This window comes from Temnothorax americanus, unplaced genomic scaffold, assembly GCF_048541705.1.
Source record: "Temnothorax americanus isolate GAGA-0224 unplaced genomic scaffold, ASM4854170v1 Scaffold23, whole genome shotgun sequence".
NCBI lineage: Eukaryota > Metazoa > Arthropoda > Insecta > Hymenoptera > Formicidae > Temnothorax > Temnothorax americanus.
In genome coordinates, this window is record NW_027509371.1 from 985,154 (window position 1) to 1,010,455 (window position 25,302).

Below are 25,302 nucleotides of genomic sequence, written 5' to 3' on the forward strand. Positions count from 1 at the left end.
TATATTTCGTATTTCCGCGCGCACATGTCGCATTCACGAAAGAACATGCGCGAATGTACTCCATACAATAATAAAAACGCAATTGTTCAACTGAATATGACATGACTCACGTAGACGAAATATAACTTTAAAATTGTATTTTGCGTTTTAGGCCGATTTTATGTGCGCCATTCAGTATAATTATATGTATATTCCAGGTCAGGTCAATAAAACTTCAAGGTGTTATAGGAAATTGAATTTAGAACAAAAAAGTTCCTATAAATATAAGTCCGAAAACGATTTGTTTTGAAAAGTTACATCTAATAAATTTCGAAAAATCACGTTTTATTGATGATTTTTTTAAATAACTCTTCAAAACCCTTCGTTTATTTGAAGTAACGAAATTAATCTGATAAGTAAATAAACTAAATTACACCAATTTCATTTAATTCTGATAAGACATTTAAAAGAAAATAAGCTCAAAACAATAAAAAAAGCAGAAACTGGAAAAAATCACCTTTCTGATGATCTTTGTGTAAATACTACATTCGTAGCGTTCGCTTCAATATAACGATTAATAGCTAGTTATTTTCAAAAATTATCAAAAAACCGTAATTTTTAAAATTTTTATTAACTATAACTTTTTAACGAAGTTTCCGGATCTATGTTTATAAGAACATTTTTGCTCCAAATTTAATTTCTTATAAGAAGTTTTATTGACCTGACCTGGAACACCATGTATAAATAATTATATATTTATAATATTGATAATTATATTTATTTTATACACATAACATACATAAGTATACATATGTGTACGTATATTTGCGCATATGTATATATGTATATATGTATATGCGCATATAATCATCTGAAAGGCATGCATTCAAATTATGTCACGGTTATCAATAATTCTATTTTGCGTTCTAGAACTAATTGAGTGAAATTGAATCTCCAGTTAATACGGTAAACAAATCAAATTATTGTTTCACTGTACGTACGAACAACAAGGAACATAAATATATTAATATCAATGTTAGTAATTGGTATAAACCTGCATGTCTGGTAAATTAATTAAACGCGCTTAATTAAATTAATTAATGAAAAGATAAATGTCCCCGCAACATATCAACTATAATATGCATGTATACACGTTATTTATCTTTTATACTTAGGATAACTACACTTCTTATTTACATGTAATTAAGATAATAGAACAAACAAGCGGCGTATTAAAAGGATAGGTATGTTTTTATGTATTTAATAAAAATGATAACAATTATAAAAAATATCCGCCATAATCTATACGATTCCGAAATTGTAAATTGAAATCTATATAAAATCAGCAAGATCTTATTTTTATATATATATATATATATATATATATATATATATCGATTGTAATCGCTGGGTGACTCGAGAGTTAATACCGACGAGATCGCGTTAAGAATTAAGAAGCTACGACTGGAACTTTGAAAGGCGAAGGACGAATTTCGGGTATTTGGAGCGAGCGAGCGGCCGCTGACGTCGGAGAGATGCGCGGTCGAGAAGTCTTCTGGAAGGCAGCGAGGAGCGAGATAATGGCATTCTAAGGGGTGCGCGCGCGGTGGATGCGTTGAAACGGAACGTCGCAGTGGTAGTGTTCGCGCATTCTGCCGGAATCGCGAACATCAAAGGCCACACACCGGTCGTGCGCTGCAGCAGCACAAAGGTGCACATACGACCGCATCGCGGCATCCGGAATAGTTCACGGTACAGGCCGAATGCAAAGCGTTCTGTGTTTCTCTCTCTCTCCCCCGGCTTTCTCTCTCTTTCTCGTTCTGTTCCGGAATTATGTTAATGTCAAGCGAGGACGGCCTCAAAGCCGGAGTCCGCGAAAACGTCAGGATGCAATCGGGCTGCTTTCATCCTGAGTCGATATAAAATTGTATCTATCACGTCTACAAAGGGAGATTGCAAGGAGACGCGCAGGAGTATCGAATCGATTTGTTTATACGGAAACTCGATGTAACATCCATCAATTCATCCATTTACTCAAACGAATTAATCGAAATGTGTAACTCAATCGTTCAATTAGCTGACTATAAATCTCAACAAATAAGAACTCGTAAAATAGTTACATGAAATTTAATTCACTTTCTATCGTGGCGATCTGCATCCTATATCCTCTAATAATATGTAATAATTATTAATATTACATATTATTATATATTTTTAAAAATTAATTAGGAATAATAGAGCAAGGCGCGAAGTCGCGGTAGCGCAAAAATTTGAAAGACCACTGCGCTACGATTACCCATCCTCTGTTGCAACTTTGATAAAGAATGCGCCGAAGTTACAGTCTGTAGGATGCGGGCGGGAAGGAAGGAGGCGAACGGGGGGAGAGGAGATGCTTAACAAGCGGCTACTCAGGGAACAATTTTAAGAATTAAACTTCTCGCCGGAAGTCTGCCAGCCGGTCCCCGCACATTCTCTCGAGGAATAGGGGAAAAGGGGAGGGAGGGGCAGCTCTTTGTAATCTTATCTCACTGGTGTAACGCGAGCCGCGCGTTACACCGCCAACGCCGAGATTATTAAAACGAACTCCCAGATTTTAACTCCGCCAGGCTGGCGGAGCAACGGCGGGCCGCCGTTATTTCCGAAGTCCGATGAGAACTTTAACAGGTGGGCGATACGCGGCCCTCTCCCCCCCGCCCCCCTCTCCGGGCCCGCCCCCCTCTCCGGGCCCGCCGCCGTTGGCTCTTACACGAGTACTTTTCTTCTCATAAACAGCTCGACTTTCATCGACGTGCTGCGAGTAAGCGATTATAATTAGTTGCTAATTGAACACCGTCGCCCGATTGAGAGCACGTCATAAAAATACCGTCCCCACTCCGAAGTCTCAGAAACGCCGAGTTTTCAATAGCAAGCGCCAATGATCAAGCGCTAATTAAGCTGCAAGCAGGTACTTGTTTATAGACTTGTTGAAACAAATCAGTATTTAAAATCGTTCTGAAGTCCTGATGCACGGTGAATAATTAACAACTGAAATAATTTCGAAACTCAAAAAGTAAATGTAGATATCCTCTGGTTGCACGTTTGTTTTCGAAATTGGCAAATATTCGAAAACGTATTATTATAAACTTGAAAGTTAATTTCGGATATAAACAAATACTAATCCTATATATCTTCTTTCGATGAGAATATCTATAAAAATCCGTATAATCTCCTCATTGTACGTATTGTAGTTGCTATATTGCCAATTCATATATGTTGACTAATCTGCAAGCAATCTGTAAAGCGTTAGGTACTCGTTTATTTTGCTGAAATAAAAAGATATGCGCGGAAGAAATATGTTCGATTCCAGCGATCACAATGTTTGGCGAGGCTGCATTACATGCAACTCGAAGTTGCGGCCGATGAAATCGTAGCGGAACCGACGTTAAAAGCTTTCAATTACCGACGACTAACTGCACCGGCGGACTTTATACCGCGCGATCGTTACGCCGATTACGCTCGACGATAATACTTTTTATCATACGCGAGCCAGCGCGCATAGCCACGGTCTCGGCCGTGCGGTGCGGTAAGTAAGTATAATTCGGCGAAAGCACAAATGCCGCGTTAATGGCGCGCGCGGTGCATATATTCTGCAACCGCTACTCGCGGTTTCGACGGTAGCTCGTAAAGTTCGTGACTGACGACATCGGCGACGACGGGATGTGTATCTGCCCTTCGGAAACACGATACAAACGTAATTCCTATTTTTAGCGATACGCGCCCATGCGCGATTTGCAATTCTTTTCTTTTGCTCTTCCGCCGACCGCAAACCCGTTCCTGGCTGGCTGTCTCGCTATCGTTTGCGGGTCCCGTCCCACGTGGGTTTCGTCGCTGAACTTTCAGTTTCGACTCGAAATATCGATGACTCGATCCGGATTAATCGCGGGACGATCGCGCGAATCTTCAAAACAACCTTCGAAAACAACGGAGAGGTGATTTGTCGCCTTACACTTACAATCCTTAACGGAGTTTAAAACATGGCGAAGGACAGCGGAAACCGCGCTTGATATTCTCCCATGTCCTCCGTATATCATCGGCATCCATCGCGCGGGATAATGAGCGATGCTAATTAAGAACGCAAATAAAGACCGCGTGCATATACAGTCGGTGTATGCGAACGAGGCCCGCGACTCGAATGAATGTTACATCGGGACAAGGAGTAACGCCGATTCGCTTTCTAATCATTACGTAACCTGATATTAGAGGCTCGTAGTTACGATATAGTTGCCTACATATATATACATATTGTATGACATACTCTTATGCAAATCGTTAAATCCGTCATCGGGGATGAGATTGTTTCCAATTATAATTAAATCAAATAAAATATAATTAAATATAATTAACAATATAATTAAAAAAAATTAAAACGCATTTAATCTCTCAACGCAGATTTTCATCTCATGTAAAATTCATAATTTAATTAACGCGTTTCGTATAACAAAAAGTATAATATTTCAATAGAGGTACGTGCGTCAAATAAAACGCAGTTTTATTAGTATTTTCCTATCCGTTCGCAAATACAATAAATTTAAATCGCGCAGCGTAATTCAATTAAATAAAATCAAACGAGAGATTCGCGCGAGTTGCGACGCGCAACTCGGCAGACGGTGCTCTCGCGTTTCTTCTCGAAAGCGGAAGGAACGATTCGTTTCCTGTCGCGCTTATACGCGTATTTTCATTCGATTTACCGTGGGGAGAGTGACGCCGCTCGGTCATCTCCGCCGGTCGGTCAATTTACGTCTCTATTAACGCCTTCCGGCTAAATAACGAGCCGAAGCGACGCGCGCGCGCGAACCTGAATTAACGGCGATGACAGAAAGTATATATCCCGCGCAAATGCAGCATCTAAAACATTTCGCGATAATTACTATCCGCGCCGGGACCCGAGAGCGCGCGAATTATTATATTCACGCAGCGAGCGCTCGCATTGTTTACATTGTTGCCGATCGCGCAACTAATTACGGTAGGGTGACCATTAATTTCCAATCGACGTCGAGGGCCGTCACCATCGAGAAATTAGCGGCGTCGCTAATTGATCACGCGGAGATGCGTTATCTCCGCGTTAATTATTAAACTGCGTCGTTAATCACGGAGATTATTCGTGGCGTTTGCATTATTTGCGAACGAAATAAAAACAGATACCTATATAAGTTTGAAATTTTACCGTATTATAGTCTTTCTCTAATATCAATAAACTTCTAGTGAAAAAAGTAAAAAAAAGTATAACGTATATTAGGTTCTTTGGTTATAATTACATTAAAAATTCAGACTGTTGAAGATAAGAATGATTTTTGCGATTCATTATTTAATCTGCACACGGCACACAGTGAATCTGTATGCGTACGTGTGTAACCAACGACCTATATACATATATCGTATAACCGCGCGCGATATTCTATCGAATCGCGACGAATCGCATCAAAGAGCCCAGGGCATTTCGGAATACGTTCCGTATTAACTCCCCTCATTAATATTCCCTGTAATTATTGCAACAAATTTCGGCCGTATGATATTGTCGCGAAGCGCCCGAAATTTCAATATCGAAATTCCGCGCGGCGTAATGCACGCGCGCGATCAGGGGGTGAGGGGGATCGGGTTAAACGCTGGCATATTCCCGCGAACCGCCACGAGGAGGCGAAAACACACACGCGGGGCTGAAATATCGAGCGTATTTTATCAACGGCGCGTTACCTTCGTAAATGAGGAGGGAGGAAAGTTCGCGTGTTGCGCATTCACCGTGTGCTGGTGCATTGTTAACGCGCATCGGATATAGCGTCCGTCCTTCCCGGCTCAAAAAGCCTCCCGGACTCAGCGTCTCTTAGCTAAATTGCCTCGTTCAGACGACGGACGGCGGTTTCCGTCGCGCTCGTTTGTCTCGCGATGCGGATTAAAGAGATTTTCGCGCAAAATGCATTTCGTTGCGAGGACTGCAATACAATTTATCCCTCCCGCGCAGAGATATCCCCCCCCCCCCTCGTCATTGTATATAATTGTCACCGCTGGATATACGCATACAGAGGGTGAGATTGATGTTTCATGACAGATTCACATATGATATCATTGTATATATGTGGACGATAACGAAATTAAATAAAATTAAAGTAAATGAATATCCATAATTTTTTCCTCGCTGTTAATCTAGAGTCGCACGCGAAAACAATACCGTTTCGGCATTCCACCGGATGTAGAAAGAAAAAGCCAGCTAGTTACGAGTGTAATTCCGACTTGTGTTAGATTTCTTTTTAATAAATATGAGCGTGGTATTCTCTCTCGTCTCGGTTCGTGCCGACTACACTTCGTCTTTATTGCGGCGTGACGAATACTGGACTGGGCGGTATAGAAAATCGCGCGTTCTTCTCTCTCGGACAGCTTTATTTGTTTGAAAACCGGCCTGTTGCGTTGCCACAACAGTTGCGAGCGAGCTCATAAGAGATACCGAAAGAAAGAGAGAGGAAGAAAGATATTATAAAAGGAAAGAAAGAGAGAGTGAGAGAGAGAGCGAGGGAGCGCAAGGGGTTCGACGACCCTCCTCGCTTTGTCGTGAGTCACACGGATGAATAAGTGCAATGACGTGAGTGCGTGTGCACGTACATACGTGAGTCCGATGCGTGCGCGAAACGTACTCGTCTTCCGGCCACCGGAAAATGTCATGAAGAATATTATATAGAGCGATCCTGCTGTCCGCCCACGCTCACGAACGCATCCTAAACGCATTTCCCACCAAGGTAATCCCTTTGTCCCGATTACTTTGGCGGAAGCCTTTGATCTGCGAGATGAACGGCGCGGCGTGACGCAACGAACTTTGTGCGCGCCGTCGACGACGGCGGCGGCGGCGACGGCGACGACGACGACGATGGGACAGGATGCTAATGCCCCGGTTATCACGCGCGAGTGAAGCTGCAGCGGTTTCTGCCGACACGCATAATTGCCGCCATAAAAACCGCTCGGCGCAATGATGACCCTTTCGCGAAGTATAGTTCAAGTTTATAGTTCAAAAAGTCCTATGGGAAAATGTCAATTCAAATCCTCTCGTTCCATTTTATCTATTTATATACATATATATATTTTTTTTTTCTATTTGCATATAAATACTTCTTTTAAAAAAGTTTAAGAATTTTTAGAAATATAATTTTTCTTTGGTATTCAACTCAATCTAAAATATTGCTTCGATTATTTCGAGCTATTTTCGAAAATTAAATTCTCGTTTCCACCCTCGCGATGGATAAAAGTTCTAATTTTACGACAAAAAAATATATGCACGGCGGTAGGGTAAAGCCCCTTGCACAATAAGCGATAGCGACAACGATAGCGACAGCAACAAAGTTGCCGACAAAGCTACTGCTTCACTTATGTCTTATGTCGCTATCGCTATCGCTATCGCCTATTGTGCAAGGGGCTTTAATGAAGCATCGTTAATATTAAAGTCGCGTAACGATTTCCTCAATTATGGTAATAACTTAGTTGAAGAAGAGATAAGTACCTGTTCCCATAATGGTCGATCATAGACTTTTGGTTTTTACCGGTTTATTTAGGAACACCCCGTGTGTTTTCTCCGGCGAAACTTTCGAAGCGAGTCGCCGTGGACTGACTCGAGAGAAGCGACTTGTTTTTGCGGCGAAGCTTTCCTAATCCAGAGATGGCTGAGCTTTACGGGATCGAGGGTTGCGTTTATTTTTATCTCGTAGACTGATCGATCGATTTCTATTCTTCCACCGAACCAGATATTTTGTCACTGTCCCTCCCCAAAAAAAGATAGAGATATACTTGGTCATACGAACGAAAAGGGCAGCACTTTGGGGGATTTACCTTATTCCGAATAAGATAACAAAAAAATAATACGAAAGCTACGAGAATACGCGAATAAAATTGCAAGAACCTACCGCTGAAACGTTCCTTTTTGGGCGGTGGACTATTATGCATTGGACGTGTTCCTACTCGACGTAAACTTCGGTCGAAGATGTAATGGAATCTCATCGTTCTAGTCGCGACATGAAAGCGTACAGGCACTTTCGTGATCCACTCGAAAGAGGGGGGGAAGAAAAAGGGGGGGAAGCAGGAGCGTAAAAAGGATAAATCGATATGCGGAATTACCATACTCTCAGGACGTTTACGTCTTGCGGTTCTTGTTCGCTAGTATCCACTACACACTCGGTAATCCAATATTCATGAAAGCCGGATGTACGTTTTAGCTCTGATAATAAAACGACGGTAAAATATGGATGCTCGCCGTCGTCGACGTCGCCGTCGTCGCCGTCGTCGTCGTCGTCGTCGTCGTCGTCGTCGTCGTCGTCGTCGTCGTCGTCGTCGTCGTCGTCTTCGGCCGATCCTTTTCCTCTCGGTGGGACGTCGTCGTTTCGACGTGGCATGGCCCTCATCCATCGACTGGAGGACGATTTTATTAACGTACAACGCGTCATTACTTTTCCGTTAATTGGGTATTCGATCTTTTGTGACGCAACGATTTTTGTGACGGAACGAGTTAATTCTCTCTCATTTTAATTAATATCCTTGTTTACGTTCGTCGCTTTCGCGATACGCAGATTATCGTCCTCGCGCATTTTTATATCGCCTATCAAAGGAACGTCGCCTCGAACGGAAGGCGACGTGGGCGAGCAGATCCGTCGGCGGTATAGGTGAAGATACTCATTGTCAGCTTATATGACGACATATATGTATAACGATATGCTGTTTTTTTCGCTGCACTCTGTCTCCGCAATTCGACGATTCGACCAGTCCTTCTATTAGGCGAATGCGCTCTCCGCAAGTAGGTCAAATCCAGATACGTATAGGGCTAAATGCGACGCGCTCGGACGCGCATGGAGAGTAAGTGCACTTACGCTGTTCTTGCATCCGCGTCCTCAATTGTTGGTGCTCCCGAAGCGGTCGGTGAGTGCCGCGGATAGGGTTCACAAAGGGAAAACTCTCTTCGGCCCCTATGAACGAGAACATCGTCGCGCGAATCCTCCCCCTGAAAGAATAACATTTGATACACGATGATGCACGTGGATGACACTTGCCGTTCGCCATAATGGGACCGGAAATGGAACATTCCCGCGCTCTATACCCTTTATCTGGAAATTCGCTCTTGAACCCCCAACCCCCGTACAGAATAATCGCGCCGAGAAGAAACGTAGTTGTCGGATGTGCTTATATATACAGGATATTCCGCACGAGTATCTTAAATGTTTCCCAGAATATCCTGGACTAGAAGAGACCCTTGAAGTTGAATCGTAACCTAGAGACTTGTTGTCGTCTTACACGTAGTTTTATGTCAGGATGTCACGGTCTGTTTATGTCATGTCGTACACATTTTATTTTTCTTTTCGATCTACCATTCTCAAGAAAACTGCTGTAAACCGTCAATTGCGGCACAAGAAAAGCCCTGTATTTATCCTGGACAGGCTCATTAGTATTTTTTTTCCCTCGCTACTAATTATTTCGCGCACGCATTAAATGTAACTGTACGACCATTAATTATGGCCGTGCAATTAATTATTTAATTATAGTGAATTCAAGAAGAACGAACTTGGTGTATTATTTCGTTTAAGCTCACTAACTAGCTTTTAGAGCGCATCACAGCCAGCGGGGGCGAGGGGGGTCCCTCGCCGGCTGCGTGTTTCGTGCACGCGCGATTATATTGCGCGTTACGCACAATGCCGTTCAGGCGATCCCATTGTTTTCCGGCACGTCACGCGTTAGTCCCGATGAACGCAACCCCTTAACGCAAATTTCGCTTCCCTTCGTTCACCGTACCCTCTATATCTGTTCTCGGCGCCACCCCTGTAAACGCCCTGTCGACGGCGCGCAGACGGGTGGTGGGATTATTTTCAAAAACAACGCGCGAACAATAAAATCTCGCGATTAATATTCGCGGTCCCGCCGCCGGCGTTCGAACGCGGAATGGAAGGAAATTCGAATGCGCGAGTGAAAACTTCGTTTATGGCGATTATCACGACGAACAATACAATCGCGGTAGAATAAAAACGAACAAATCTCTCGTCTTAGAACTTTGGCTTTGAAAAAATTAGATGTTTTGCGGAACGGCGTCACTTTGGAAAACATCTCTTTTATTTTAGGTTTTTGCGCGTTGTTGTTTACGTCAATCTTAACGAAGATAACTGTATATATAAATATTAATTGATAATGAATAAATAAAGTTGGCTTGCAGACGGCGTATTGTCGTCGGACGTGATCGTCCGAATTATCAGCGAGCCGCTTGGTCTTACAAGAGTTACAAGCGGTTCCTCGCTGGCACTTTACGCCAATTTTCATTGATAAATTAATGTCACGAGTTAAAGCGTTTTTCAACTATACGATATACGTGTATACGTACATCCTAATCAGGCACGAAACTACAAAAGGCGGTAAAAACGGTGTCGTAAAATTTACCTCGCGACCACTCAAATGATTTGAAACGTCCACTCGACATCTATCATGAGCTATTAACCTGAACGATAACGAGAAAACAGCCCATTCATCTAAATGAGAAGATTCATGTTAAAAGAAGATGTACAAATTGTAATTAAGTGTTAAACTGTCACGATGATACAAGTAATCTCACTCTCCTTCATTAGTAGATAAAATGAGGCGCATTGCGGAAACACCAGAGAAACCTATATAGTTAAAAAGTTTATGGCGTATTCGCTAACACAAATAGAGATATTATAATAGTTTGTTTAAACACCGCGCACTATTTTCGGAAAGCTTTTCTGTGCAAGCAAAGCAGCGTATTTCCAATTGAATAGTTCAAACTGTTTCACGTAGACATACAAAAATTGAAAAAGAATATTTTTCCAAATTATCTCCGCTCCATTAACTTTCGCAGACTTTCCTGAATTTTCCAACATTTTTCCTGTCATAAATAAAACCACGTTTTTAATCCCCTTTGCAAAATGTATGCCGGTAAAGATTTTAAAAGCCATTGTCGGTATTAGAAAATATTTATCATTTCAGCGGAAAAAAGAGCGGGATATTTATGCAGAATGTTTCTGTTCCTGCATGTATATAATACGTGATACTTATGAATGTACGCTAGATAGTCAAGCGTAAAGCTAATGGATGTTCCGATAATCAAACACTCGGTTAATGGCTGTTCGAATAATCGAGATTCTATCGTGCACCATGTTAAAGTACTCTCTACATCCCGTTCTACGCTGATTTACTTAAGCGATTGGCTTTGTCTACTCTCTATGACGACCTACATATCCTGAAACGCAATAATTTCAAATGCACGCCGGCATTAATAACAAAATAATGATAGCAAGGATCGAGCGAGGCCTTTATCACAAGTCATGCGAGATACACTTCCTTAATAGTTTACATATTAAAAGTGACATATTAGAAGTATGAATAAATATTCAAGGTTTTTGCAGGAATTGTATAAACAGATACTATACATATCCATTATAATACGTGTATTCACTTTAATATAAATTCAATCGCAAATTCAGGTATATAAATTAGCATGTTATACAAAGTGATTTGCGGTTATACACGAAATATCAAAGCTTTTTTATTTAAATCCAAACCATTTTTTACCTCGAAACATGTTGAAATATTTAAATCTATTTTGAGAAGATTGTGTTACATAAAATGATTCCCGCAGTATTGCGCATTATATACTCTCCATTTTCCGAAAATACGAATTTTGAAGAGAATATCTGAAAATAAATTTTTCAATTATTATAGAGAGCATTATACATATACATTACTTGTCGTCTCGAACAACAACAACTTGCTAAGGATATCTGACATCTCGAAATTACATCATTACCATCGCTGCATCGCGGCTTTTCGGCTATTACGAAGTCTCCGAGCTTCGCGCAAGCAGCGGAATTAAATTTTCTTCGAGTGCTGACTTTTACGCGTCGTGAAATCGCAAATGTATTCCGCAACGCCGCGGTTAAGGGCGGCTTAATTGCGTCCTCGGAGATTTATCGTGAAAGTAGCATCTTCCGTCCGTACGGTCCACGGGCTTTTTGGACTCCCCCCTCCCCTTTCGCCACCGAAACGTGGTATGACTGCGAATTTCGCGTCTGGAAACGACAGGGAGTCGAGAGGCCGACCCTTAACATCGTCAAGAGGCTGAGAGACGCTTTGTTCCCACCCCATCGTATTATAACAAAGACTTACTTACCGCGTTCAAACAAAAATATCAGATTTTCGATATTACGATAATACTTATAGAAGCGGTATAATATCGTTTTTATCTTACACTTACGAAATTGAACTGCGCAAATAGTTCAGAAATTCAATTGGCCGTTTATAAAAATACCAAAATACCCGAGGGAGCGATCCTCGGTATTAGTAGAACGGACACTGATCCTCCCACGAACGTTTCGTCAACGGGAAACGCGAGAAACGGTTAATTTCATCGGAAGACGCGCGTAGGCGAGTTTTATCGGGACAAGGTGAATTTCGTGGACGCAATGAGACACGCTTCTTTCAACTCGCGATACTGAGGCTGATTGATTATTCTCTATTGCGAAGACTAAGTGGGCGTCGTATCGCGTCTCGACATCTACATCATTAGAAATACACGCCGTTATTGTCATTCCGGATCACGTTGGCAGAGAAGAGGCGATTATTATACCAACGAGAGAGGCTGCTATATCAGATCGAAACCGTTCGCACGTGCTCGCAACGATGTTTCCTCATTCCTCGCGAGCGAAGGTTGCACGAAAAATTAAATTGTTTCTCGTACGCTCACATTTATGCGGAATGTCCCAAAATTATCGTAATCAATGTAACGTGTACGTATCTCTTATCTAGAATCGCTCCGCATATTCGGAACTTATAAAAATTGTGGCGAAGCAGCCGTTTAAAGATACGTCGAATAATTTGCGCGTCGCACATAATTCATCGACGGTGAATACGTAATACAACGACGGAGGCATATCTCTCTCTTTTTCTGTCTCGCTCTCGATGAAAGAAGAAGAAAAAGTAGTAGCAGTAGTAGCGGGCAACTTCTCAGAGGTGGCTGACACTCGAGAGATGCTCCATTTCTTGGCTCGGTTTTCTACGTCGACGAGTCTCGTTAAACTCCCATTGGGCCCGTTCCAGCTTCCGGCGCGGCGCAAAAGTGACGCGATTCACGTGATAGCGTACGAGGACTACGAGATCTTCCTCTTTCCATCTCTCTCCTCCTCTCTCCCCTTTCTCCCCTTCTCTCTCTCTCTTTCCTCATCTCTTTTGCTCTTCTGTTCGGCGATACGCATCACATCCATACCTAAGCATAACGCCTTTCGGTATAGTTATACAACCCGTCTCGGACATATAGCATGCGGCGAAGTTGCAGCCGCTGCGCGCCGCGGCTCGTAAGGACACACATATTTCTCCGTTTCTCTCGCGCACAAAAGAGCGCGAGACTACCCATATTTTGCATTCGCCGCCAAGGCTGTTTTGCCGCGTGAAAGTTGACGCATTACTCAGAAGCATTTGGACGCCGCGCGTCGCCGCGCCGCCCCGCGCCGCGGCAATTACTCGCGATATGATACATTAGCCCGGAGCCCCAGACGCTCCGAGAAATTACTCACGTGACGTAATTTTGTGCAATTAAAGTTACTTCTCTTCCAACCGTTAACTCGTCTAACGCGATCTATCCTGCGCGATAATAATTTCGGCGATCCTTCAACGCGAAACATTTTCGACTGAGGCCGGACGTTTGAAACACGCCTGTACACAAAACCATAAGATATAAAATGTTAATATCGTATACGCTCTGAAATTACTTTTGATTGACCAATCAATGAGGTGTAATCGCGAAAACAATCGGGAAGTGTATACTCACATTAATAGAACGTGCACCTCGCCGTCGTAATTTAATATCGCGCGATGTGTAGTATTTCCTTGTTGATTAAAACTTCGATATAACGGTGTCCACCGTACACTCATTCACTGCGTAATGACGCAGCACCAAACTAGTTAAAATTTCGATACGTAATAACACCGATGTAATACTCTACTCACGGGGTATCAACTCTTTGAACCCGTGTCCATTTCTCTCTCCGTTCGTTTAATCCCACCGATCGGATTTAGATCGGGCGATTTCGCGCGCACGCACAATCCGTACCTACCATGCTGTCGCGCACGGCGCGCGGCGATATACCTTTGAAATTATTTCGCCAAGGTATTATTACGCGAGTGAAACTGTCGCCGTTTCGCGTTTACAATCGACATAATTTTCATTCGAACTCGACACGCGGCGCGCCATGTCGGAAAAATGAGATAACAAGAGCGGGAGAGAAAATACATTTCGAAAAGCTCATAGCTCGAAATTGTGCTTTACATCAATATTATGCCAGTACGCGCCGTGTAAATGTATATCCCTGTGAGCTGTAACGAATATTGAAATTTCCGCGAATATAAGTATATCGGCAATCTCTCGGCCACGCGATCGACGCCGCCGCCGCGCCGCTGCCACCGCACGTGTTTTGCTCTTTCCCCGCGTATTACGCGGCGAGAGAGCATAAAGGTGCGAATTCATGGGACGCTCGTTTCAGCGTATCGCGAGATCACGTGATTTCGATCTGACGCTAGCGTCAAGCAAAGAAAGCTGGATTTTCTCAGCTTTAAGCGTCAAAGCCAAAGCAGCGCAAAGACGCCGAAATTTTGACGCTGTTTTCCTTTTCATGAATTTCAATTGACGCCGGCATCAATTGTGGTCATGCGACCTTCTTGCCGCTGAAAATGAGCGTCGAGCGTCAGCATGAAAAGGCACCTTTATTTTGCGCTGCGCCCTTCTCCGCGAAATTTTCCCGTCCGATATACATTCTTACAATTTTCCGCGCACGTAACAGCGAACTCTATACCGTTGTTATCGGAAAATAAAGCTTCGTACAGCAACATAACATGGCAAATGTTTCGTTCATGGAAAAATGGAGAAAAAAAACCGGACGGCCAATTGTTGCGAGCTGCACAATGAAGATAGTTGTGCGTTGTAACCAACGTGGCGGAAACATGTTTTACTCTTCTATGTATATGTACGATTATATTTTGAATGAAACGTGCCCGGAATATCGAAGTGCAGTTGCACCGATACGAGGCCTATAGGTACGTCTTTGGTTGCTTTTGACAAGGGAACGGTATGAAAGTGTCAATTTAGTCTTAAAGGCGAACCAAGACTATTCGATAGGGGATTAGCAAGGAATAATTATTTCCAGAATAATAGGTGCGGAGATTAAACTCGGCTGCCGAGATACACGGCTCAAAATGGAAGGTAAAAATTTATTAATGTAGACTTATTGTAATTCTATCTTTTTTTTTGTGCACACCGTGAAAGGTACTTTTGCATAAACCACACTCCAATTCAAAAATTGCCTACAAATTGTATCCAATAAGTCTGCGTTAAAGTTGCGAATTTCAGGAATTTCCTGTTTAATCTCCGCATCTGTTATTCTATAAATAATTATTCCTCAACTATCCCCTATCGAGCGATCTTGGGACTAAATTGATACCTTCGTTCCCTTGTGAGACGAACGCCTCGTGCAGAGATCCAGTTCAGGCACATCGCACATCTCGATCATTCGTCGCAAATAAATGCGCGCAAGACGGTAGTTTGAGAAAAAGTGTCCGGATGTTGACACTCACGTGCGGCACGTGCGCAGATCACGACGTTTCCGCGCGGTATATCGGAACCGCGTCAAGTGCGCGTTTACAAAATCGCGTGCGTCGCGGGGGCTACGAGATCACCCGGGCGCATTACTCATTGGGCCAACCGGCGCAAATTGGTATCGACGCGCCCCGGTAATTTCCCAGGGGAGTTAACTTGTGACTTACGAGGTGGTAATACTACGTGGAAATCCTGACGCGGAAGATCCCCGCCGCTCTTCCGTCACGTACTGTAATTTACATCCTCCACGTGGCATCGTTGAGATAATACGAGAAGCGACGACGGTAAAAGTGGGAGAGAGTAAGACGCACGGCCGGAAAAGACCGAGGAATGTATATTAACTTCTGGAAGATGCACCGAGTATTTTTACTTGTTCGACACCAGAACGTACCTATATTTAAATCTACGACTCTCTGAAAAATCCCGTTTTTCTCTATTTAGTTTCCGCAGTTCTGTGAAATAAAAGTCTCAAGCTTGTGTGTTCGCGTTACACGGGACATTTTGTTTGTGCAGCAAAATAAAGTACTTTGATATTTGTAATTGTTGTTAAAAATATTTAAGACTAGTTATTGCAGGGAAAAATAGTTAAAGAACGATACGAGATATTTAAAAACAATAAATTTAAAGAAAATAAGAGATGAATCAAGTTTGTATATCGCAATACCCTAAATACATTTTGGGATTATCACGAAATGTAACTTTTGTTTTGTACGCCTTTTGGATCGTTGTGTGTACAATCTATTTTCTTAAATTTATACATAAAATTTGTCTCCGATTATTGTACGTTCCACATGAAAGGTTCATGAGGGGTGACACGCCTGAGGGTCGAAACTCGTCGAGGGTTCTCGACTCGTCGCTGGAAACGATTGTTTAATGCATGCCACCGAAATTAATTTCTCGTGTCGTGCCGCACCGACGAAATATTCGCGGTGCAACGGTGACGTATGCGCTATGAAACCGCATAAACGTCGCCCCCTCAGAAAGGGCCCTGTTGCCTCTAACCCGCTCTCGGCGGTCGTGTTCTGCTTACTCACAGATTTACCATCCATTTCCGAGATGGCATATCCATGTACTTATCAGATTGTCTACCTTGTAACGGCGCGGCAATACCATCGCTCAAAAGCGCTGGTGTGCGCGATTGTATGTCACGCTCGAGTTCGTAATATTCACCTACGGAGCCTTCCTGAACATTTCCCATCGGACTCCTCCGTCCCTCTCAAATCGATAACCACTGCGCCAACGACGATAAAGAAGTGCTCCTTTGAGATTCATCTCGGGCGGCCCTCCCCCTCCCTCTCCTCGTGACAAAAATATTCGGCTCACATCGCACATGTTTCGCGCTTCTTGTGCTTCTTTGATCATTATTCCAGTTCCTTCCTTTGATCATTATTGCTTTCCCGGTGTCGATTCAAAAATCAAAAAAATTAGAAAATTGGGAAGATAAATGTACCAATGGTTGGACACGTACCTATGTCTGAACATTTTTATTATTTTAGTCCTTAAATAAGTTATAACGCGAATTAAAATCAAAGAATCAAAGATAAAAATATTTTTCTTGTATTATATTTTTATCTTTTTATATTTGATTTTATATAATTCGCGTTATATAAAAATCTTATTTAAAAACTAAAATGATAAAAATATCCAGACATAGGTCTTAAGTGTCCCGGCATTGGTACATTTACCTTATACCTTAATGTGCAATTGGTGCTTTAACGTGACTCGATTCGACTGACTCTACATAAACTTAGAACTCTGTAAAATGTCGATTGTATAATATTCTGTATGTACAGGAGAGAATTTCGAGAAACTAAATGTGCCAACTTCACCGGACGAATTTCTTATTGTTACCTCGTTATACTATATTGTGTTTGTTCGCGAAAGATTTTGTAAAAGCGTTCACGGTTCCTTCGTATTCGCGGGGCGTGATGGAATTGAATAAAACAAAAATTTCGAAACGGAAAATGCCATTTCCGTCGAAACGTCAATCTGCTCGGGCGCGGGACGTGCTGGAAGTTCGAGCGATTACATTACACCGGATTCGTGTATACGACGCCATTTGTGCGCATAAACGTCAGGAAAATTTTGAGCGATACGAGGGGGTGAAAGGGCAAAAACCGGCTCGGCTGGACGAGCGCGGGAGGGGAGGGAGGGTTAACGGTGAAATTCGCCGGTCGTATTCCACCTCGTTGAACGGAACGTTTTGTATAATATTTGCAACGGCTCACGCGTTCGATAATTTCATCGCGGAATGGAAAGGGAGCTCATATTACGGTTATTTGGTGTAATACACGAGCGGCTGCATCATCGCTTTTCAAAACTCGTTTTAATAGAATCGTTTCAACGAGAGACCGTTGTCAAAAAACGCGTGAAATTAAAAACATCAGTCTTTTTCAACTCTCTATTTAGCAATCGGTTTTTCCAACTAATTTCGATTCCATGGCAACGATATCCGATTGCGGCAATGGCCCAATTACAAAATTTCAGTAATCTCGAGGTTTAAATTTAGACTTCAACTCGCGCGTATTCTATTTTGATATTATCGGGTCTAGGGCGATTGGCATAATACTCAGTGACATCATCGTCCATTCAATTCGCCAAATGACACGATCCAGCCAATCGCGGCGCGGCGTCGGGACAATTTAGTTACGAAAGAGGTTCCACGAATCTAGTTATCCCCAGCGATTATCCGCGCATTACTTAGTTACCTCGCGTTCAAGAACGCAGCCATTCGCGGAGCAGCTGAGGCGTAAAAGTGTTTGCGTAAGCATTAATGATAATGAGTTTTAAGTGAGTTTCGCCTTGCTCGCGCGATCGTGATCGACTCGACGCCACTGACCCTGACGTTTCGACCGGTGTCAAGGCTGCTCGTCCGTCATCGGCGAGTCCGAGTAGATTTATCGTCAGTCATTTGAAAGCCTGTAGAAAACTTCAATTGCACAATAGAAGTTCTGTATTTTTTATTTTATTCCGTCTGCATTTTTATTCGGGTACTTTATATTTTTGTATATCTAAACCTGAAATTTCTTTCGTAGAGGGACATTTATCTAATTGCAGTCTATTTACTGTCTCATCAACAATTATTATATCTATGTTATATAAGAAGATCGGTGATTGTCAGTCCCCCAACTAAAGGATATATATAGGACCGTTGTTTTTACGCTCAGTGTGAAAAGAAGACTTCTTTCACATTTGGCAGCACAGAAACGGAATATTTTTTCACATTTGGCTACGGATTGCCTCTCTCCTGAGACGTCCGCCCCTGCAATTTTTTTCATCGCAGCGTATCTGCGCGAGATCTTTCTTTCCCTCTTTCGATCGCGAGGGATTCTACGAGTCAGTCGCAGCAAAAAAGGTCTCATCTCGGGCGGTAGTGTCTCCGTCCTTGGTTTCGCGGACAGACAAATCACCGGACCGAGAGATGAATCAACGCTCGGCAATAATTTATGCCCAATGCTCGTCTTTTGGTGCACGTATACCATTGCCATTGCGCTCCTCCTGCCTCCCTCGTCACGCGACAAGAAGGTATTTACGTGCATGCCGTCGGTATTTTATAGTGTTGTTGGTACACCGTGTATATCCAGTGTGGCGAGCGATATCGGGAAAGAGGGATAACCGACGCGCCGGCCATTTCGTTCGACTTGCCGGGGAAACTGCGACATCCACGAGAAAATATATCGCGCCGCCTGGATACTACCCGCTACCGGAAACGCGTCGTAATATCCAGGCGGGCGTCGCTTCGCCCAAGTATAACGGCCCTACGTGACGACGTTAGCTCTCGCGTTCGTCGAGCAATGGAACGCTCGTGCCGGACGAGTGCCACCGTTACAGCGAAACAATGCACGCGAACCTCAAAGACATCAAAAATATAAGAACACGTAAGAACAAATAAAAAATTGACTTTTTATGGTATAGGTACCTTTTAATGGGCGCTCAAAGACAAACTCCAAAAAATGCTGCAAGTTTTAAATTAATGGATTTTCCAAGATAAAACCAAATAGATTTTTAATTAATCATCGATAATAATATTTAACCCTCCGTCTGTATGTTTTTTTTTGCACCCTCGGAGTGTTCACATGGGTCTGTCACGTTCGACGCTATTTTTCCTTATTTTAAAGTATTTTAAAAAAATCTGAAAAAATTCACAAAACGTCTGTCTACATTGTAGTTGACGTTTTTTTTTAGTCATTTTAATAAACATCGTTTATTTGATATTTTCTGGCATCAGGCTAGCAAGTTTTACAGTTACAAGCAGATAGCATTTTGGCTCGGACGTCGTAGACCCACGTATACAGACGGAGGGTTAAAATAAAGATTTAAGAACTTCGCTATTATTTCGTGACATCGCTATTTTGCGCTCGTTGATACGAAATTGTTTCTTAATTTGTTTGTCGTTAAGAAATCTAGCGCCGCGCAGTCGTACAACGAATATCCCACATCGAGTCGCTAATTTGATAGATTAGGACGGCGCTTAAGCTATTCGGACGAGCTGTTAAATCTTGCAGCAGCGGGGCAAGCAACTGTATACGTGTTCCATTGTGTAAGTTTGATCGCGCTTGCTAATTGTATAACGGGCGGGCTAGTTGAATTGGCACGGACGGCGCGCGGTGCGCGGCGGTCCGCTGCACCCTGCGTGCATTTGTCGAGGATGCAGTGCGGGGCCCGCGGTTCTTCCGCCGTCCGCTCGCTTCAGGACAGCAACACATGGCGAATCGGATTAATGACATGAAAGCGGCGGCGCGACGAGGCACGGTGACAGTAACGTGTAACCGAGACGCGGCGCGCGAATCCGGCCACGTCGCTGGACCATTAGCATTTATATGGCCGTCGAGAGCCCGGGTGCGTCACGCGTGCGTCGGAAAACGCGGCGATGCAAATCGCGCCGATTAAAATTGCGTCACGCGCTCTGGCGCACATTGCACCGCTGCACGCTGTACTATCGTCCACGTGTCCGCGCACGTTCCCGCATTATGTGACGATAGGCTTGCGAAAGTTCAATAACCGACGACGACACAACAACATCGAGCTCTCGTGAACTTTTCTCGTACCCAACTTCGTCCATGAAAGTTTTGCAAATCTCCTGAAAAGTTCGGCATCATATAGCTCTAGGTAATTACCTAAGCTGTTTAAAATATTTAACGTCAAAATTGTTGTATCTCTTCAATACATTTTTGTTTCGTCAAATATAGATATATTTATTATTTTTTATGTATTTGCAAGTTTTAGATAGACTTACTCGAAAGAAAAATGTCTTTCGTTTGTATCTCTCGCGATCATTTCTATATTCTCATCTGATGATATTTTACAGTAAAACCATTTGTACGAAAGTTCGTTGTTTTCACGAGCTTTCAGCCCACATTGCACTCACGCCGCTTATTCTGAAAGTGAACGACCGCGCGTATGGGCCTGCATAGTTTCTCGCCTCGCGGATGGGTAAGTGAGTATAGGATGCTTGTTAAAATCCAATTTCGGCGGATTTGAACGTCAGCCGCTCGCTTTTGTTGAATCGGGAGTGCGTGTGCGAAGTTTGTGCTTGGCTGGTTGCGTACGCGGTCCGTATGGAATAGCATAAGCCAGCGTCCTCATGCGCGAGGACGCCGCAAGAGAACGTCTCGCGAAGACGTTCTCAAGGATCCTGTTCTCAGCCTCCCATCCACCTCGGCATTCTCGTCCTCCTTCTGCTTCTCCTTCCCCCCTCTCTCTCTCTTTCTAGTCGAGATATCCAGGCGCCACGTTCTCGGAGTATCACGACTGCTTGTCACGTCTGTCCTTAGCGCGCGGCGCGAGCGAAAGCCGACTGTTACCATCGCGAAATCGCGATCGCTGTTGACAGTCGTCAAAATGACACTTGACTGGCTCGGGTTATGTAGACTTGCCGCCCTCGCTTCGCGGCTTTTGCACACTTTTCTCCTCCTCCTCCTCCTCCTCCTCCTTCTGCTGCCTGTTCGTATTCCCCGTGCGAGTAAATTTTCAGCGAACGGTTTCCTTGCCGGGGGATCCTTGCGATTTCGACGGGGAGAGAACGTAAGCTCCGGGGCTTATCCCGTCGATTCTTCCGCCGTATGCTGCATTCACGAGCGAATATAAACGATCTCCCGATCTCGTTGACCTGATTGCATTAATGCCGCTATCGTTACGTTCACGTGGCTCTATACGGCGAAGCGAAGGTGCCAGGTCGCATAAATCGGTATTCCTATGAGCGCTATAGATCAAAACTTTAAAAACCGATTCACTCGGTTGTGAGCTAAGTATTGGTGGTTGTAAATTAAAAAAAACACGAAATGATAAGTAATAAATAAAACCGCTGTGATATATGATCAATTAGGAAAGAACGCCATTTTCGACCAGGACTGGATCTCGGAAGCCTTAATAAGATGTTATTAATGTAGGTATATAATATATTATTAAGACTTCTAAGACTCAGTCGTAATTGAAAATGGCGTTCTTCCCTAATTAATTGTAAAATACGAAATCTAAACAATCTATTAGGCTTTAACATTTACAATAAATCGCACAATGAATATTCTTCTTGCAATTTTGTTGTAACGTTTCATACACAGTTCTATCGATCACCCACTTGCTAGAACAAATTATAAAAATCCAAAAAGATGACATACATATAAGAAAAAAAGTGTGCAAGTAGAAACTTGCACATTGCTTCCTCATAGTTTTTAAGTGTGCAAGTAGAAAGAGAGGCTAGTAGAATGAGGAAGCTTTTATTTTATTCGATGTATAATTATTAGTATTTATTTGTTTTGGCTTCCTCTATGAGGAAGCCTTTTGTGAGCGAAGGTTTCTACTTGCACACTTAAAAACTATAAGGAAGATATGTACAGGTTTCTACTTGCACACTTAAAAACTATAAGGAAGATATGTACAGGTTTCTACTTGCACACTTAAAAACTATAAGGAAGCAATGTGCAGGTTTCTACTGGCACACTTAAAAACTATGAGGAAGCAATGTGCAAGTTTCTATAGAAATCGGTAACTCCTTCACCGATCCTCGCAAAATTCAAAACAACCTTCCTTTAATAATACTCTATATAAAATTACATGTACCTACATCTTATACATTTTTTAAGCAAAAATCGGTAATCTCTTCACCAATCTTCGCCAAATTAAATAACAATCTTCTTTTAATGATACTCTATCCATCAAATAACTTAGGGTAGATCGAGGCGAATCGGATCAATATAAGTTTTTAGACAGTTTTTGTTAGTGTTTTATTTCAAACGAGTTATTTTATTGTGCTAATTAGTAATCCGATTTGCCTCGGTCTACCCTATACATTTTTTAAGCAGAAAGCGGTAACCCTTTCACCAATTTTTGTCAAATTCAAAACAACCTTCCTTTAATGATAACTTGTATATATGTATAAGATTACATGTATAACTTGTACACTTTTTAGACAAAAATTGGTAACCCCTTCACCGATCATTACCAAATTCCACATCAACCTACCTATAATGATACTCTATCCATAAAAAAGAATTCAGCTCGATATCTCAAAATTTACGAAAATTAGAGCAACCACGGACATTTCTAAAAATAGCCAAAAATTGGTAATCCTTTCACCGATCCTTGCTAAATTCAACGCCAACCTATCTTTAATGATACTCTATCTATAAAAAAAAATTAAGCTTGATATCTCAAAATTTGCGGAAATTAGAGCAATCACGTAGATATTTTTAAACAGAAATCGATAACCCTTTTTTATTATTAGCAATTTTTATTAATTCTATTATATTCTTCAATTTTTTCTACCTTTATATTTCACATATAATTCTTTAAAATTTGGTTAATCAGATCTTGAGTTATAGAAATTTCAGTAAACTTGGTTGTTTTTTTTTTAACAGAAATCGGTAACCCCTTTATTATTAACAATTTTTATTAATTCTATTATATTCTTCAGTCTTTTTTAACCTTATTTTATATATTATTCATTAAGCTTTGGTTGATTAGTTCTGGAGTTATAGAAATTTCGGTATTTAGCACACACACACACACACACACACACACACACACACACACACACACACACACACACACACACACACACACACACACACACACACACACACACACACACACACACACACACACACACACACACACACATACATACATACATACATACATACATACATTTTTTTTAATGCGATATTTCGACATTTTAGAACACTGAACATATTGACATTAAAAACTCAAAAAACAAATATTTTCTTTAGTTTCTCCTACCCCTATTTTATATATAATTCTTTTAAATTTGGTTGATTAGAGCCAACTTTATACGCAATCAAAGGTTCATATACGAATTTACGAAAATAAAGCTTCCTCTATGAGGAATAAGCAAAACATTTCGAAAATTTTCTAGGAAACTAGAATGTCCAGTCACCCCGATTATTCTATAAACGGAAGAATCACTAATGCATAAGGCGACGAGAAGAAAAAATATAATTCCGGCGAAAATACATTTTTGAGATAATCGGTGATTTTTAAAGCCGCCGATCCGAAAAAGCACGCCAGCTATCTCAATTACTCATCCCCCGCGAGAATCGACGGGATAACTGCCATTCTCTTTAGGATCTCTCCACTCTATCTTCCTCCTCTCTTTCTCCCTCTCTTTTATTTTCAACGCTGCCGCGCGTTGCTCGATTCGTGAAATTAGTCTGCGTCAATAATTGTCCTCTCTCATCCCGGATTTCGATCAGAACGCCACTTCCATTGGAGTACTCCGCATTCCGACGTTCCGGAAATTATTTTATCCTCTCTGCAGAGCCTGCTCGTCCCCCTCGTCCCTCCCTTCTTCCGTCGTCATCCCGCTAGACCGAACTTTCATTTTCCCCCGGTTTTCCTATCGGTAGCTTCTACGGGGTGGCCCACCGTTACCGGAAGATATTTTAATGACAAATACTTGGACAAATTTGCGATCGGTTTTATTCTACGAAAACTTGGATGATCAGTCTGGTTACCAAGACGCACTTAAAGTTAAACGATTACTTATAGGTACTGTTAAAATTAAACATCATTGAAATTGTACTTAAAAAAATACTCTATTCCTGCAATGTCTCTTATTAAATTATATAAATTATTACATAAAAAATGTGAGATTTAAATTGATAAAAATAAATGACATATCGTTGTCTTGTAAAATCGCATGCCGTCAGAAGATCAATTCTGTGACCCGAATATATTTGTTATGGTAAATATTTTAACAGCAAGTCCTCAGAGATTTATTGTTATCGAGAACGAAAAGATCTTGAAAAGTTCGTGACATATAAATTGATTGTGAAAGATATCTTAATTTTCGATTGATTTTGATCTGTTATCGAAAACGTTTGGCAATAACGATAGAACACCCTGTGTATCCAGTGTTCGCGCTTTTTGATCTCTCTTTTTACGTATCGGCTCGCAGACAATAGATCATTGTTTCCGCGGTTATGGGAAAAGCCTTTCACGCGGATATGCGAAAGGGATCCTTTATTGGTGCGCGCATCGCGCCGACATTTCAGGTGCTAATAAAAAAGCCCAATGAGGATTGATTGCTTAACGATCGGGAGCGAAAAAACCGAAATGCGAAAAGTTAATCAAGGGAGATCAGTCAGCGTTATACGTACAGTGCGTTTCTACAATCGCTCGGATAAACTTCGCGGAAACGGTTAAGTTCCTAATTA

At 42.1% G+C, this 25,302-nt stretch overlaps 2 protein-coding genes across 7 annotated transcripts in view; one reads left to right on the forward strand and one right to left on the reverse strand.

Moving 5' to 3' along the window:
• Positions 1-25,302, reverse strand: part of LOC143898288 (small ribosomal subunit protein uS3m-like) — a 167,597-nt gene that overhangs the window by 14,726 nt on the left and 127,569 nt on the right. For all 4 annotated transcript variants that reach the window (XM_077407656.1, XM_077407657.1, XM_077407654.1 and 1 more), the window contains exon 2: positions 8,856-8,986. In XM_077407656.1, the coding sequence (XP_077263782.1) occupies positions 8,856-8,967 (112 nt within the window). In that variant the 5' untranslated portion in view covers positions 8,968-8,986. The remainder of the gene's footprint in view (positions 1-8,855; positions 8,987-25,302) is intronic.
• Tsp26a (Tetraspanin 26A) overlaps positions 1-25,302 on the forward strand; it is a 122,906-nt gene that overhangs the window by 8,904 nt on the left and 88,700 nt on the right. The gene's annotated exons all lie outside the window — the stretch shown is intronic.